The sequence below is a fragment of the Sturnira hondurensis genome, unplaced genomic scaffold, assembly GCF_014824575.4.
Source record: "Sturnira hondurensis isolate 20B ecotype Veracruz unplaced genomic scaffold, ASM1482457v3 Scaffold0008380, whole genome shotgun sequence".
NCBI classification, from domain to species: domain Eukaryota; kingdom Metazoa; phylum Chordata; class Mammalia; order Chiroptera; family Phyllostomidae; genus Sturnira; species Sturnira hondurensis.
In genome coordinates, this window is record NW_028081011.1 from 3,031,705 (window position 1) to 3,045,140 (window position 13,436).

The 13,436-nt window shown below is 54.0% G+C and overlaps 1 protein-coding gene across 1 annotated transcript in view; it reads right to left on the reverse strand.

Annotated features, from left to right (window-relative positions):
* The window catches only part of COL26A1 (collagen type XXVI alpha 1 chain), a 179,946-nt gene that overhangs the window by 19,777 nt on the left and 146,733 nt on the right, over positions 1-13,436 (reverse strand). Inside the window, exon 4 of the mRNA XM_037054848.1 lies at positions 2,180-2,241. Within this exon, the coding sequence (XP_036910743.1) occupies positions 2,180-2,241 (62 nt within the window). The remainder of the gene's footprint in view (positions 1-2,179; positions 2,242-13,436) is intronic.

Here is a 13,436-nt window from a genome sequence, read left to right on the forward strand (position 1 = left end):
CCTCCAGCCTGCTGCCATGGCTGTGCTGCTGGGGCCAGTTGGAGGGAGGGGTCAGGCTGGGAAGACGTGGGCAGGAATTGCTCACGGCAGGAGGGCATGAGCAAGGGCCAGGTGGGTGGGGACTGTGTGCCAGTCCTCCCCCGGAGTTGTGACTTTTAACACCCCGAGGTGCTGGGCTAGGGCCAGGGCAGGCTGCGGGCCGAGGCTCTGCCAAACCACACAGAGACTTCAGGTGCCTGGAAAATGTCCGTCAGGCACTGGCCCAGGGACCCTGCCTTTTTTATATGGTTGGGTGCCAGAAGTTCAGCCCCGCACCCCAACAACTCTGGGGCTGCCCCAGCCCCAGTCTGGCCCACGTAGCAGCATCTGCTCCCTGAAGCCGTCCACCTCCAGCCCCCCAAAGCCACTGACACCCAAGAAGGCACAGGGTCCACGCCCCAGGCCTATAACCAGGAGCCTGGGCTATTAGAGGGACCTCCCGCCTGCAGAAGGGGTGGAATACAAAGGCCATTCATGCACTGGAGGAATTGTGTCCTATGCTCTGTACAAATGTCTCCCACGCACCTGTGTCTTCATCTGTAAGGTGGGAACAGACATGGAACCGATGATAACACGGACCCTCACAGCCGTCCAGCATCCGACCGTTTCCCAAACCGGGTCCCACCACCGAATCACCTGAGACCCTCGGCCACCCTGTGAGGCTGGCACTTTAACCCATTCCACATCTGAAGAAGTGAGGCTTGGCTAAAGTCACCTAGCAGGTGGGTGGTGGTCCCATGTATGTCTGACTCCAGGTGACAGTCACCTGCAGGGCCCATCTAACTGGCCAGGTGCCTTCAAGGTCAAGTTCTCAAGACAGGGGACAAGGCCAAAGGCGAGGTGGGGTTGGCAAGGGCCAGGTGCATGTGTATGTGTGTTTGTGCATGTGTGTCCGTGTGTCCGTGTGTATCTGTGTGTCTGCACATGTGCATGTGTGTGCTCATGTGTATCCGTGTGCATCTGTGTCCATGGTGTCTCTGTGTGTGTCTTTGTGTGTGTGTGCGTACAGGGGGCATCTGCCTGTCAGGATCTCCTGGGCCTGCTCTCAGGGCTCTTGCCTTGGGGGTCCCTTAGCCCACTTCGGTGCACGTCCTCACTCTGGCCTGCCTGGCAGCTGGCCATTATCGTACCACTTGCTGGTCGGACACCCTCTCCTGGGCTAAACCACCTGCCCCAGCGGGGAACTCTGCCTCAGGCTAGGGTCAAGCCAGAGCCTCCCAATGCTGGCTCTGCCCTGGGGCCAGGCGACCCCTCCCCCTGAAGTTTTGCTGCCCCAAGGGATCTGTCCTCCCGCAGGCCTAGCCCCTCTGGTCAGTCCTCTGACCTCTGGGGTTGTCAGGAAAGCAGCCCAGCCGGAGCACAGTCCATGGCCCCCCACTCCTTTGCCTTCTGCCTGCCTGTGCCTGCCAAGGGCTTCCTCTGGCCATGAGTGAACTTGGCAGAGTGACCAGAGTAACAGGGAACACCACCTACCAGACACCTCGCCCGGTGAGGGGGGGGCGTCCTGGTCCCTCCAGGGCTCACTCCGCAGCGCCCATCTCCCAGAGGGGCACTCACAGGTAACCTGCCTGGCAACACACCTGTACCTCAAATTGTTCTCCCTTCCCTGGCTTACTTCCTCTCCCTTCCCCAGTGCCACCTGGGGCCATTCCCAAAGAAACATTTATGCTTTATCAAGTCCTTCAAGTGCTCTGGGGTGACTTGCCCCTCCCCCTGCTGTAGACAGGCTGAGGGCTGGCTAGTGCTGGCTCTTCTGTGCCCAGCCCCATGCCAGATGGCAGGGGTGGGGGGGTCCGGGGTTGGGGACGGTACCTCTTTCTACTGAGGGGTCAACTTCTGGGCATCCAGTCTCCCAGCCCCAAGGCCTGCACCCAGACCAGGTCTTCAGCCTATGGCCTGACCAGGGACCTTCAGATTTCTCGTTCTTCCTACTCCCCTCCGCCACTCCAGGAGGCCGTCCCAGCTTAGAGAAGGTCACCCAGAGCCACGTAGGGCCTGGCAGCACCCAATCCCTGGGACCGGGCTGCACAGGCCTGCCAGGCTCCCTGAGGCTGGGGTTTCTCCCACCACAGTCGGCAGGTGGCTGACGCACCCTCCCCACGGCCAGCTCTCCAGGCCCAGGCTCCCCAGTCCATCTGACCTTGGCCTCCAGCGTGATCAGTCGCTCACTCATGTCACTGAGCCGGGTACAGTTCATGCATTCTGAAAGAGAAGAAGATCCAGGTGAGGGTGGAGAGTAGATCCCGGTGGAGGAGCCGCCGCCGCCTGGCCACCGGGACAGCTTCTGGATAAGCAGGCAGGGAAACCTTTGACTGGGTTCCCTGGAAAACTCCTGCCCACCCATCAGGGCATTATCCCTAGCATCCTCTCCAGCATGCGGCCTGTCTGACCTCTGAACCACCTTTCTGAGCACCTGCAGCACATGGTACCATCCGTTTATTCAACAGAGTGTCTGAGCCAGCCCTGAACCAGCACCTGGATGCCTTGTCAGCCTGTGAGCTTCACAGTGGCAGGCGTCTTTGTTTTGTTTGCCCGTGAATCTCAGCCCCTGGCACAAAAAAGTAGGGACTCAAAAGCCCTGAGAGTTGATGAGTGGATAGTAAATGAGATGTGCTCCCTCACTTCGAGAACTATCGTCTCAAAGACACAGCTGGTAAGGTCCATGCTGGAGCTTTAAGAACAGAACATGCAAGAGAATGTCATGGCGGATGCCAGCGCCAGTCTGGAGTGAGGAGTCGGTGGTCAGGGAGGGCATCCTGGAGACGGTGGCATCTAAAGCGAGGGCCAAGAGATAGGCAGTGATTGGCCAGGTGAGGAAGTGGGGAGAGACCAAGTTTAGCAGAGGGAAGAACAAGTGTTGAGGCCTGGAGGGGCACCAGCAACTGATAAAACTGCTCTTTTGCACACTACCCAACTAGATGAGCTAATCTGATCTTTTACGGTGAAGCCGGAAACAGGGGTCCTTAGTGGAAACCTGGCAGGCCCGGAACCGTCGTGGTGCCAGTGAGCACTGCTATCACAAAGCCCCCATTATTGTTTGTGAAGTATCTGAATGCATTTTTAAAAGGCTATCCTGAGGGCATTATTTTGAGGTGACTTCTAAAAAGTTAACATCAATTCAATTGTAAATTAATTTAAGTACATTGCCTTAAGGACCTACTAAAGAAAGTGCCACCAAATTTTAAGTGATAGTTGCCCTGTCCTTGTCTAAAACACAATCACTGTTGACTTAAAGGTTTTCTCTTAACAGTTGTCTTTGCTTTTAAATCCGATCTTTTCTCGTTTTTTCCACTGAGGAAGTGTTACCTTCCCTACTTGTGGGGAAGTGTTGACTTCGTGGTAAGCATGCTAAAGCACTTCTTTTTTAAAATTATTCATTTATCTTTAGAGGGGACGGGAAGGAGAGGGAGAGAAACATCAATGTATGGTTGCCTCTTGTGCATCCCCTGCTGGGAACTGGCCTGCAACCCAGGCATGTGCCCTGACTAGGAATCGAACCGCCATCCTCTGGTTCACAGGCCCGCGCTCAATCCACTGAGCTACGCCAGCCAGGGCTCTAAAGCACTTCCGACTTGAATATTTTTGTACATTTTTATCAATTATTAAACCTCTTCTAGCAGAAAAAAAAAGTAGGGGTCTCCCAGCCGCCCGGCCAAACCCTGCCCAGTACGCCTGCAGGCCAGCACGGCCTGAGCAGAAACCCCTGGCAGGAAGAACTCCTGAGGCCAATGGGCAGCTGCTGGAGTGGGTGAAAGTCATGGTCAGGTTTGCATTTTTGGAAGCTCACTCTGGCAGCAAAGTCTACAGGGGTAGGAGCAGGGGGCTCGGGAAGCCCGATTAGGAGATCAGCAACGGTCACCCCCCAGGTACACATCCCCCTGGGCTGCGATTATCTGCTTTCGTCTGACCGCCCCTGAGAACCAGAACTCGCAATGAGGAAACAGGTGGTTCAAAGCTGTTCTAAAGAGCTTTTATTGCTCTGGAAGTCAGGGGACACCTGAATTCTTCACTCAGTTTCAAGTGTAACCCTACGGGAACCTACTCTGGTTAAACAGACATAGACACACGAGGGGTCACGGGTAACTCACTAGGTCCCACTAGGTGTGTGGAGGCCCCTTGGCTGCGGTGAGGCCTGCACCCCCACCTGCTGGGTCCTGAGGCCCCACACCAGCCTGTCCTTGGAAAGGCCCCCTCATTGTCACTGAAAGAAAATCCCTGTTCTAAAGTGGTGGTTGCTCTGTGAGAGGCACAGGGGGGAGGGCCAGGGGATCTGTGGGCCGTGAGAATGGGTAGGTGCTTCAGGCTGTGTCTTTCCCAGGGCGCCCAGCCTCGGGGCCAGGAGGTCTGACATCCTCTGCTTTCTGCCTGCCAGCCTTGCCTGGGTTTTAAGGCCTCATGTCCCTCCCTGTTCCCCTGGGCTGGGCCCAGCCAGTGGTTTATAGGCATTTTTTAGGAAAAGAATGCCCCCCTCCCTCAAGAAACCTTGTCAGTAACCTCACCACATAAAATAGATTCAAAAAGGAGGTGTAAACACTGAAACTCTAAAACGACCAGAAGAATGTACACAGTTGTCTGGCTCTGGGTCGGGGCGCGACTTCACAAAGACCAGAGAGAAGGGGGTGATTTTTGGTTGAAAGGGGTGGGCGGGTTGGGGGGATTAAAGATACTCGGTTCCCTCTGGTTTCTCCCAGGGAGGAAAAGGCTGGACCACAGAACAAAGAGAAGGGCAGAGGGGACCCTCTGCAGATGGGTGCTGCCAGTAAGCGGAACGCAGCCAGGGCCGGGGCCCAGCTCTTTAACGCACAGGGGCAGCCCCTCCAGGCTCCCTGCTCAGGCTGGGACAACCGCAGGCGGGAGAGGGGAGGAGTCCTGCCTGGGCACAGGGGCTCCCCTGAGGGGAAAGGCCGACAAGTACTGACATTGGAGGAGCCCCCTGGGGAAACAGCCAAGGCCCCAAAGGCCCCCAGTCAACAAGGCCAAACCCCAGGGAGAGGGTCCAAGGCGGCTTTAGTGCCCCCTCTTAAACACAGACAGCCCAGCACTTCAGGGCGCCTGGGCCTTTCCAAGAAGCCTTTCAAGGGGAAAATGGAGATCAAAACAGAGAGGGTCCCATTTTTCTCTCCACCCACCCTCCACCCCATCCACCCACCCCACCACCACACAACTGAACCCTCAACCACCTGGAGGCACAGCAGGGTCCATGAGGGGTCCAGCAGGGACCTGCTGCTGCTGACAGGGTGGGCGGCAGGGTAGAGAGTGAGGGTGCCTTCCCTCAGACCAAAGGCCCAGACTGTCTTGGGCAGTCACACACGTCTTGTGGGGAGCAGGCTGCTTGAGCCCCAGCACACACCCCCCTCCACCCCCGCTGCCTGTGGGCAGCAGGAAAAGAAGAGGGAGGATGGATGTGGGTAAGTTGTAAATTAGAGCCCCAGCCCCACCCAGGGAACATTTCAGCAGTGTTTACAGACCTTGAACAGAGTTTTCCATGGCCTGAGGCAACAAACAGGACTCCCTGCAGGGGGAAGGTCAGTAGAGGGAGGGGGCGCCTCCAGCTCTTGCACGAACCTATTTCTGGAAAGTGTGCTGGCCCCAGGCCCAGTTTGCTCTGGCACCGGGCGCCCTGTTTGGCAAGTGCGGAGCCGCTCGGCTGTTGGTGGGCACAGGGGGTCCAGCTCCCCGGCCGCAGGGAGGCTCAGGAGAACGGCCAACAAGCAGGGAGGGGCGGCTCGTCACCCTGGCCTCCCTGTGCCACCTGCTCTGGCAGGCGCTCTGTGACCAGGGGGCTTTTATGGTTCCCCTGGCATTCAGTCATGGACAGGCAATGAAATTCCATTCGTTTAACTTTCTGTAATTATTCGTGGAGCGGTGGAAACATGGAAACGGCACTGATGGGACTGACTGGCTCTGCTGGACCAGGCCTCACCTGCCCTGCTCCAGGCCTCGGTTTTCCCTCGCTGAGACCAGGGCTCCAACTTTCTGGGGTTCCACAGACCCCCGTGTCCCCAGTCCTCTCCCCCAACCACACAGGCCCACAAGCACCGGGCCCGCACATTTCCTGGTGTCTAGGACACAGGTGCAGAAACTTTTGTCAGAAAGTCTTTGCCAATATGTGGATATCAGAAGTGTGGATATGCCGTACAAAGCTGGGTGTGTGTGTGCAAGAGAGAGAGATTAAGTCCTTGGTGTGGTCCGTGGAAAGGAAACTCTGTACAGACCACTAACTCTCATTGAGAGACCCCCATTTCACCTCTCTGCGTCTGTCTTCCTCTTTGTAACAGGGGTTTACATGGGTCAGCTCCAAGGGCCTCAGAGTCCTGGACTTCTTGTCTTGCCACCTGCACCCTCGCCCTGGGCCCTCACTGCTGGGCTCTGCGCACCTACAGCAGGAAGGTAGTCACCAATCCACCGGCCATCTGCCTTTGGCCGGCAGTGCAGCTGGTGATGGCTCTGCACTCGGAATCTAGGACCCACCTCCTAAATGAGGTGGGTCCCAAGACCTGGACCCTGAGAGGGGCTTCACCCCTAGGGTGGGAGTTCGCTACACCAGAGGAATCTAAAGAGGCAGGGGGTGCCCACTGTGAGCCTTGGGCCATGAGACCCCAACAGGGAGAACCAGAGCACACAGGTGGTCCCGTCCCCAGAGACCCAGCTCCCTGTGTGAGAGGTCCTGGAGAAGGGCCTGCAGGGAGGGGACATGTGCAGGGTGGATGTCACCAGAAGGCCCGTCTAACATGGCCCAGCTGGAGGAGATCCTTTAAACCCCCCTTGGGATCTTTCACGTCAGCCAAGACTCTCAGGCCCCATTAGGAGAAGGAAGTTCCAAGGAGGTCACTGGAGTCAGATCTTGTGGGAACAGGGGCAGGGCAGACCACGTAGGTTGGTCATGAATGATCACAGGGGACTACAGGGACAAGGAGGTCCTGAGTGGCCTCAGTTTATTCAGTAGGGCAAGAGATGGGCTGGGCCAGCAGAAATGCACGTGGTACCTTCCTAGCTCATGAAACACAGGGTCGGCCCTGCTCCTCCCAAGAGGTTAGCCTGGGGCCACACCATCTTCCAGTGCCTCCCTTTTCCCCTCTGGGGCCGGGAGGTCAGTGAAGACCCTTCTCCACTAGTGAAACTGTGATCAGCTCACTTTCTGTCAGAAATGCTGAACAGCTCCCACTGCTCTCTGGAAAATTCCCCTGTCTTAGCTAGGCTTAGCCAGCCTGCCCTGGTCTCTGCCTCTGGTCTCACCACGACACCCCCATCCAGGCCAACTGCCTCCAGCTGCCAGGACGCACCACCGGGGCTGTCCCCACAGCCTCTCTCCAGTCTTCAAGTCAGAAGTGTTGCTTTGAGGAAAGTTCCTGGCTAAGATTTTTATACCCAGCTCAACTATCCTTCAAGGTTTGACAGGAGAAGAAAGGCATTTGTAGACATGCATGGTCTTCAATATTTATACTCCAGGCACCCCCTCCTCAGGAAGATGTTGAAGGATGTGCCCTGTCAAAACAAAGGAGAAAACTAGAGAAAGTACCCTAAACAGGAAAACGAAGACAAGTTCAACATGGGAGAGAGACAAAGGGATTTCCTAAGAAGGGAAATGAAGGAATGACAGTGTGCGGTAGGCTGGAGTGAAACTCAGCTACACTAGACCAGGAGACAGATGGTTCTAGAAGGGAGAGTGCCCCTGATGTGTGTGAATGTGAAGAAGAGACAACTAAACTTTTTTTTAGAAAATCTGAGGTGAATCAGTGACATGCCACACAATACACCTCTATGATACGGCCTAGAAAACTAAACAAGGAAAAAATAATGATTAATTTTCAGAAAAAGGAAAAGTCTAAAGCAACAGAAGTACCTTGGTAGACTACCTGAGTCAGCATTTGCTTTGTTATAACACTCTGTTCATTGCCTACTGATCTAACCCAAATTGTGAGATAATTACTCAGGAGCTGGGGAGGAGGGGGTGATCTGGAAAATGGATCAGGGGAATAAAAGCACCAGAACCCTGCACAGGAGGACGTCAACAGGAAATCTCTAAGATTAAAAACCACAAGAAACAGCAATGTGCAAATGTGAGTTAGCACTATAGACGTAAGCATTGCCTCCCCTGCAAAAAAAGTACTTGACTAAAGGGGATAAAAATCGGGAGTAAAGAGGGCTACAGGGGACTACTCTTTCTCACTGTAAGCCTTAAGGAACTATTTGCCTTTTAAAAAACACATTTAATATGTATAATATAATTAAATGTGTACCTGGGTAAAAACATGAAGCATGCTCATGATGCTATGTCAGAAATACACACAATTGTATCTGTATTCTGTTTATAATTATATAAAAGGTAAATAGTCAAGGAATGAAACCTGGAAAAGTGGAAATAGTTGCAGTGGAAATATGGGTGTTTTTTTCTAGTTTTTATAAAATTTCTGGGGAGTATTTTATTCTTTTGGCTCAGTTTCTGGATCTAAGAATGGGGCCAACCTTCCCTACCTAGATCGGGTTGCTGTGTGGGGTGGGAAAACCGAGGGGGAGTGGTGTCCACCTACCCCGGTCCCTTCGTCCCAGCCTCCGACAGTGGCTCCCAGCCCCTGGCCCCTGGCTTTTCCACCTTCCCCAGAACTCAGATCCTGGCTTGGCCGCCCCACCCCTCAGGGCCACTACCACACCGAGAGCAGCTCCCTGCCCATGTGCCGCTGGTGGCCTCCGCTCCCCTCTGCATGAACCCACCGCTGGTTCCTCACAATAGCAGGCACACAGTGGGCTCTTAATATCCATGGATTGAATAGTTCTTACACTCTGAACAGAGAAGACCTTGAAAATCATTCAGAGCTAGGGAAACCAAGGCCCCGAGAGAAAAGGGAGTTGGCCAAGTTCATGGCCTCATGCCAGATGAGCCAGCCCAGGTCTGCTCCCTCTGTCTGGGGCCCCACCATTGACCGCAGACTGTGAGCCTGTCCTTGGTTCACTGGGGGTTTCCTGCATTACGAGGAGATTTGCATGGGTCCTGAAGGTGAAGAAGAATGCAAAGCCACTGAACATCAAGTCTCAGTTTCTTCATCAATAAAATGGGCCTGGCACTGTCTCCCTGACCCACCCCTGAAAAATGTGACGGTCTCAAAAGAGATCAGCGTGAATACGCACCACAAAGTGTGAGAGGGGAACAGCTCTGAAGCTCATATTTCTGGCCTGGGGCGAGAGGGACCAACCCCCGACACCCGTGGCCCCTGAGGGTTAGCAGCCTTGAGACCGACAGCTGACGAGGCTGGAGCCTGTGCGGCTGCACTTTCTGCGCCAGCCTGGCCAGGCCCCGGCGCTGCATCCACCAAACTCTGGTCCAACGCTGCTATGAAGGCATTTCGTACATCTGCCTAACATCGACAATCGGCGGGCTTGAAGTAAAGGAGATTACCCCGACAATGGAGGTAGACCTCATCTAATCGGTTGAAGATATTAAGAGCAAAAACTGAGGTTCCGAGAGAAGTAGGAATTCTGCCTCAAGACTGCATCAGCAAATCCTGCCTGCGTTTCCAGCCTGCTGGCCTGCCCAGAAGATTTCGGCCTTGCCAGCCCCCACACCAGCACAAGCCGGCTCCTTAATACACGTCTATAGAGACAGCTCGGTAGGTAAACACATGTAGAGGTACAGACACACACATCGTATCGGCTCCGTTTCTCTGAGGAACCTGAATGATACAGGCCCTCCCCACAAACAGGTCCTAACCAGCCAGCTTCTCCGGAACTCTTAATGGGTTCTATGATTCAGCTCTGGCTGCCTTAAAGATAGTGCTGTCAGATTTAGCAAATGAAAACACAAAATTTTAGCGACCCTGCTTAGTACTTCGCTCCTTCTACAGATATGCTTTCTCTGTGACGAGGACCCAGGGATAAGTGGCCTCACCCTCAAGGGCCTCTGGACACATGAGTAACCATGTTGAGGGCCAGGGCTGGTCTGCGTGCTTCTCTGGTAAGGGTGGGGCCACCCCAGCCGGGGGACATCAAGATGGCTTCCCAAGGAGGTGGACCTGAGTCTGGACAGCTGCTAGTAAAACATCTGCTGAGCACTTGCTCTGGGAATGACCTTGGCCCAAGCCCTTTGCACCCGTTCTTTCTAGGTAAGCCACTAAGCAGCCCTGAGGCAGGCGCTAGATTGTTATTGCACTTTGCAGATGGGGAAAGTGAGGCACAGTGAGGTCAGGCAAATTCATTGGAAGTCTTCCAGCTAGAAACTGCCCCGAAGCGCATACTCCGCTCTTAATCCCTGAACCACTTAAGGTGACATAACAGGGCTGGTGTTCACTGTGCACATGCTCCACTCGGGCCGCTGCTAGAGCTCTGCCTGTCTGACACTTAAAACCCTTGCATCAGCCCATAAGGGACCCTGTGGTTCCTTCCACCTGCAGGGGAGAAAGCAGATCCAAGGTGATGATCCTCCAGCCCAACAGGAACCATTCAAATAGGTTCCAGAGTCTCTTCCTGGTCCCCCACTGCTCACCTTGATGAGACTCTGCCTGACCTCGCACTGGCAATCTGCCTAAATGGGACTCACTAGGGCCCCTACTTAAGCTTCTGTAACAGGTAGGAATCCAACTGGCCATGAGGATTGGAGACAGCTAGGGGATGGGGGAAGCAAGCCCAGCTGCAGGCTGGATTTGCAGAGGCTTCACGGGGCCCCCTGGGGCGACCCGGGCATGACAATGCTAGATTTCTGCACCCCTGGTGTCTCCGGTGCAGCCCACAGCTCTAAGGTGTCCTCCGGTGCTCTGAGCCCAGATCCATGGGTAGCAGAGAGGCGCTGTGCCTGGGAAGCCACCTACCTACCTGTCCAGTGAACTCTAGAGAGCCACCTGTCCAGGTCACCACAGACAGATTAGATATCTTTAAGCCATGTACCCCAAAAGGAAGGGGTAAAGAAAGCAAGGTCAGGCTGAAGGTAGGGTCCCTGCCCTGGGCCCCCCATGCTCCCCAACTCATGCCAGAGCAATGAACCTCATCGGGGGCTGGGGAGCCTGCTGGTCCGACAGAGCTGTGGCTGCCCACCGGGCCCAGCCATGAGGCTCGTGACAGGACAGAATAATTAAATTCCATCCTCTTCTATGTCAGGGATCACAGAGAAGGCAAGATTATTCAGGAACTTCTGCCATGCCTTTTATTGAAGAGTAACTTGAGTTCCTTCTTGGAGAGGGACAGCCTCCCATGGTGTCTTCACTGTAGAAACCCCAGTCCCCAAAGGCTGACTGAGAAGCACTGAAGCTTCTCAGAATACAGTGGTCATTGGCTACCTCTACCCCCACGGCCGGCACCCTCACCGGCAGCCCCTGGACTGTGGAACTTTCTGGCAATGTTCAGAAACACTGGGGAAAAGGGATCACTGGTGAGTGAAATCAGTTCACCAGTGTTTCTCAGGCACGTAGTAGATGAGAGACAGAACTACCCTTCCTTCCTTGCCAGTGAGGAGGATGAGATTCAGAGAGGTTCGGCAACATACTCGAGGTCACACAGACTGCTGATTAAAGGCCAGAATCAGAACCCAGCTTTCCCTTCCCAGGAGGCCATGGTGGGCTGAGCTAGGTGCCCTGGCCAGGGCAGCGGCCTCCAATGTGATGTGAAGACAGAGCCTGCACCCTGGCTGGGCTTGGGCAAAGCCTGCGGCTTCTCAGTACCTGGCTACAGCCCCAGGACACAGGCAGCAAACACAAGGCCCTCGGGCTGAATCCGGCCCTCCACCTTGTTCTATCCCGCCCAGCACCTTGTTTCTACCCAGCAGTAGCACCAAGCTCTCACTTAACTGTTAAGGAGTAGTTACATTTGTACAGTCCTAAAATTATATTCAGCCCTTTGAAGACACCTGATAGGGCCCCCGGTGAACATGAGTTTGACACCCTACCCTGGGGGCTCTGCTGGCCTGGCTCACTCCATCCGTCTTTCTCCCTCTCTACCTCCAGATCTAGCCCAGAGTTCAAAATCTAAAGAGCAACTATTAGAATTATTAAATTAATTTAGCAAAGTCACTAAAATACAAGGACAGCTTACAAAAATCAACCATATTCCTATATATAGCGAAAAACAGAAAATAAAAATTTAATATACCATTCACAAAAGCATCGTCATCGAGGAATAAATCTGCTGAAAACCATAAAACATCACGGAGAGGAATTAAAGGTATAAATAAGCGAAAAGGCACACTATGGTCGTTGTCTGGAAGCCCCGATGCTGTGTAGATGATACTTCTCCCCAGCTGGTCTGCCGAGAGACTACGCCCCACTCAAAACCTCAGAGGGGTGCGCATGTGTTGGAGAGGTGGTTCTAAAATGTACACGAAGATGCAAAGGTCTAAGAACAGTCAAGGCCACCTTGAAGATATAGAAAATAATATACCTATTATTTATAGATAGAATAGGTGGCGTAGGGGAGGCACACTACCAGAATTGAGATCCTCTACAAAAGTGCGGTCACGAAGGCACTATGTGGCCGGCTGGCACCCACGCAGCCACCCCGCGTGAGGGGGGACACAGACGTAGTGCAGGGGAGAGAGGCAGGGCTCTTCAGCAAACGGAGCTGCCGCACGTGAACGTCTCAATGGAAAAGTGAAGTTAAAGAACTGGACCCTAAGGCGCGCCACACAGGGCAGTCAGTTCGAGGTGGGTTGTAGATCTCAGTGTGAAAGATGGAACAACACGGCTTCCAGAAGGAAACCTAGGCGACCACCCTCACGACCTCAGGACGGACAAGGCGTTCTTGAACAGGATGCAAAAAGCAGTAACATTAAAGAAAACTTTGATAAAGGGGACCGAATTAAAACTGAGAATTTCTTTTCATCAGAAGACCCCATTAAGAGAACCAAGGGGCCTACCACCAAGTAGAAGAGGATTCTTGGAATACTTACGCCCACAGAGTAAGATATCCTACTGGCCAACAGTCACACGCAGAGGGGCTCAACTCAGCCACATGAGGAAACGCGAAGTAAACCACAACGCGACACTCCCGTACAGCCACCGGAACGGCCGAAGTTAAAGACTAACACCACCGAGCACCACGTAAAACATCAGATGGGAGCCCCCGGGACTCTCACACGTGTAAACAGGGCATCTGTGGTGCGGCCACTTAAACAATCCTTTGGCCCTTCCTAATAAGGTTGATTAGACGGCCACGCTGTGAGCCAGCAACGCCACACCCAGACATTAATCAGACCAAATGAATAAATGTGATCACCAAAAGCCACATACAGAAATGTTTAGGCGGCACTGGTCACAGTAACCAGAAATTATAAGTAACCCAAATTCCCACGATGGCTGACTAGATAAGTAACCAGAGTGGCCATTAAATGGAACACGACACAGTATGAAGTGTGCGCAAGCTGCACGCAGCACGTGGGTGAGCGTCACAAGGACAACGCTGGGTTTTCGGGACGTCAC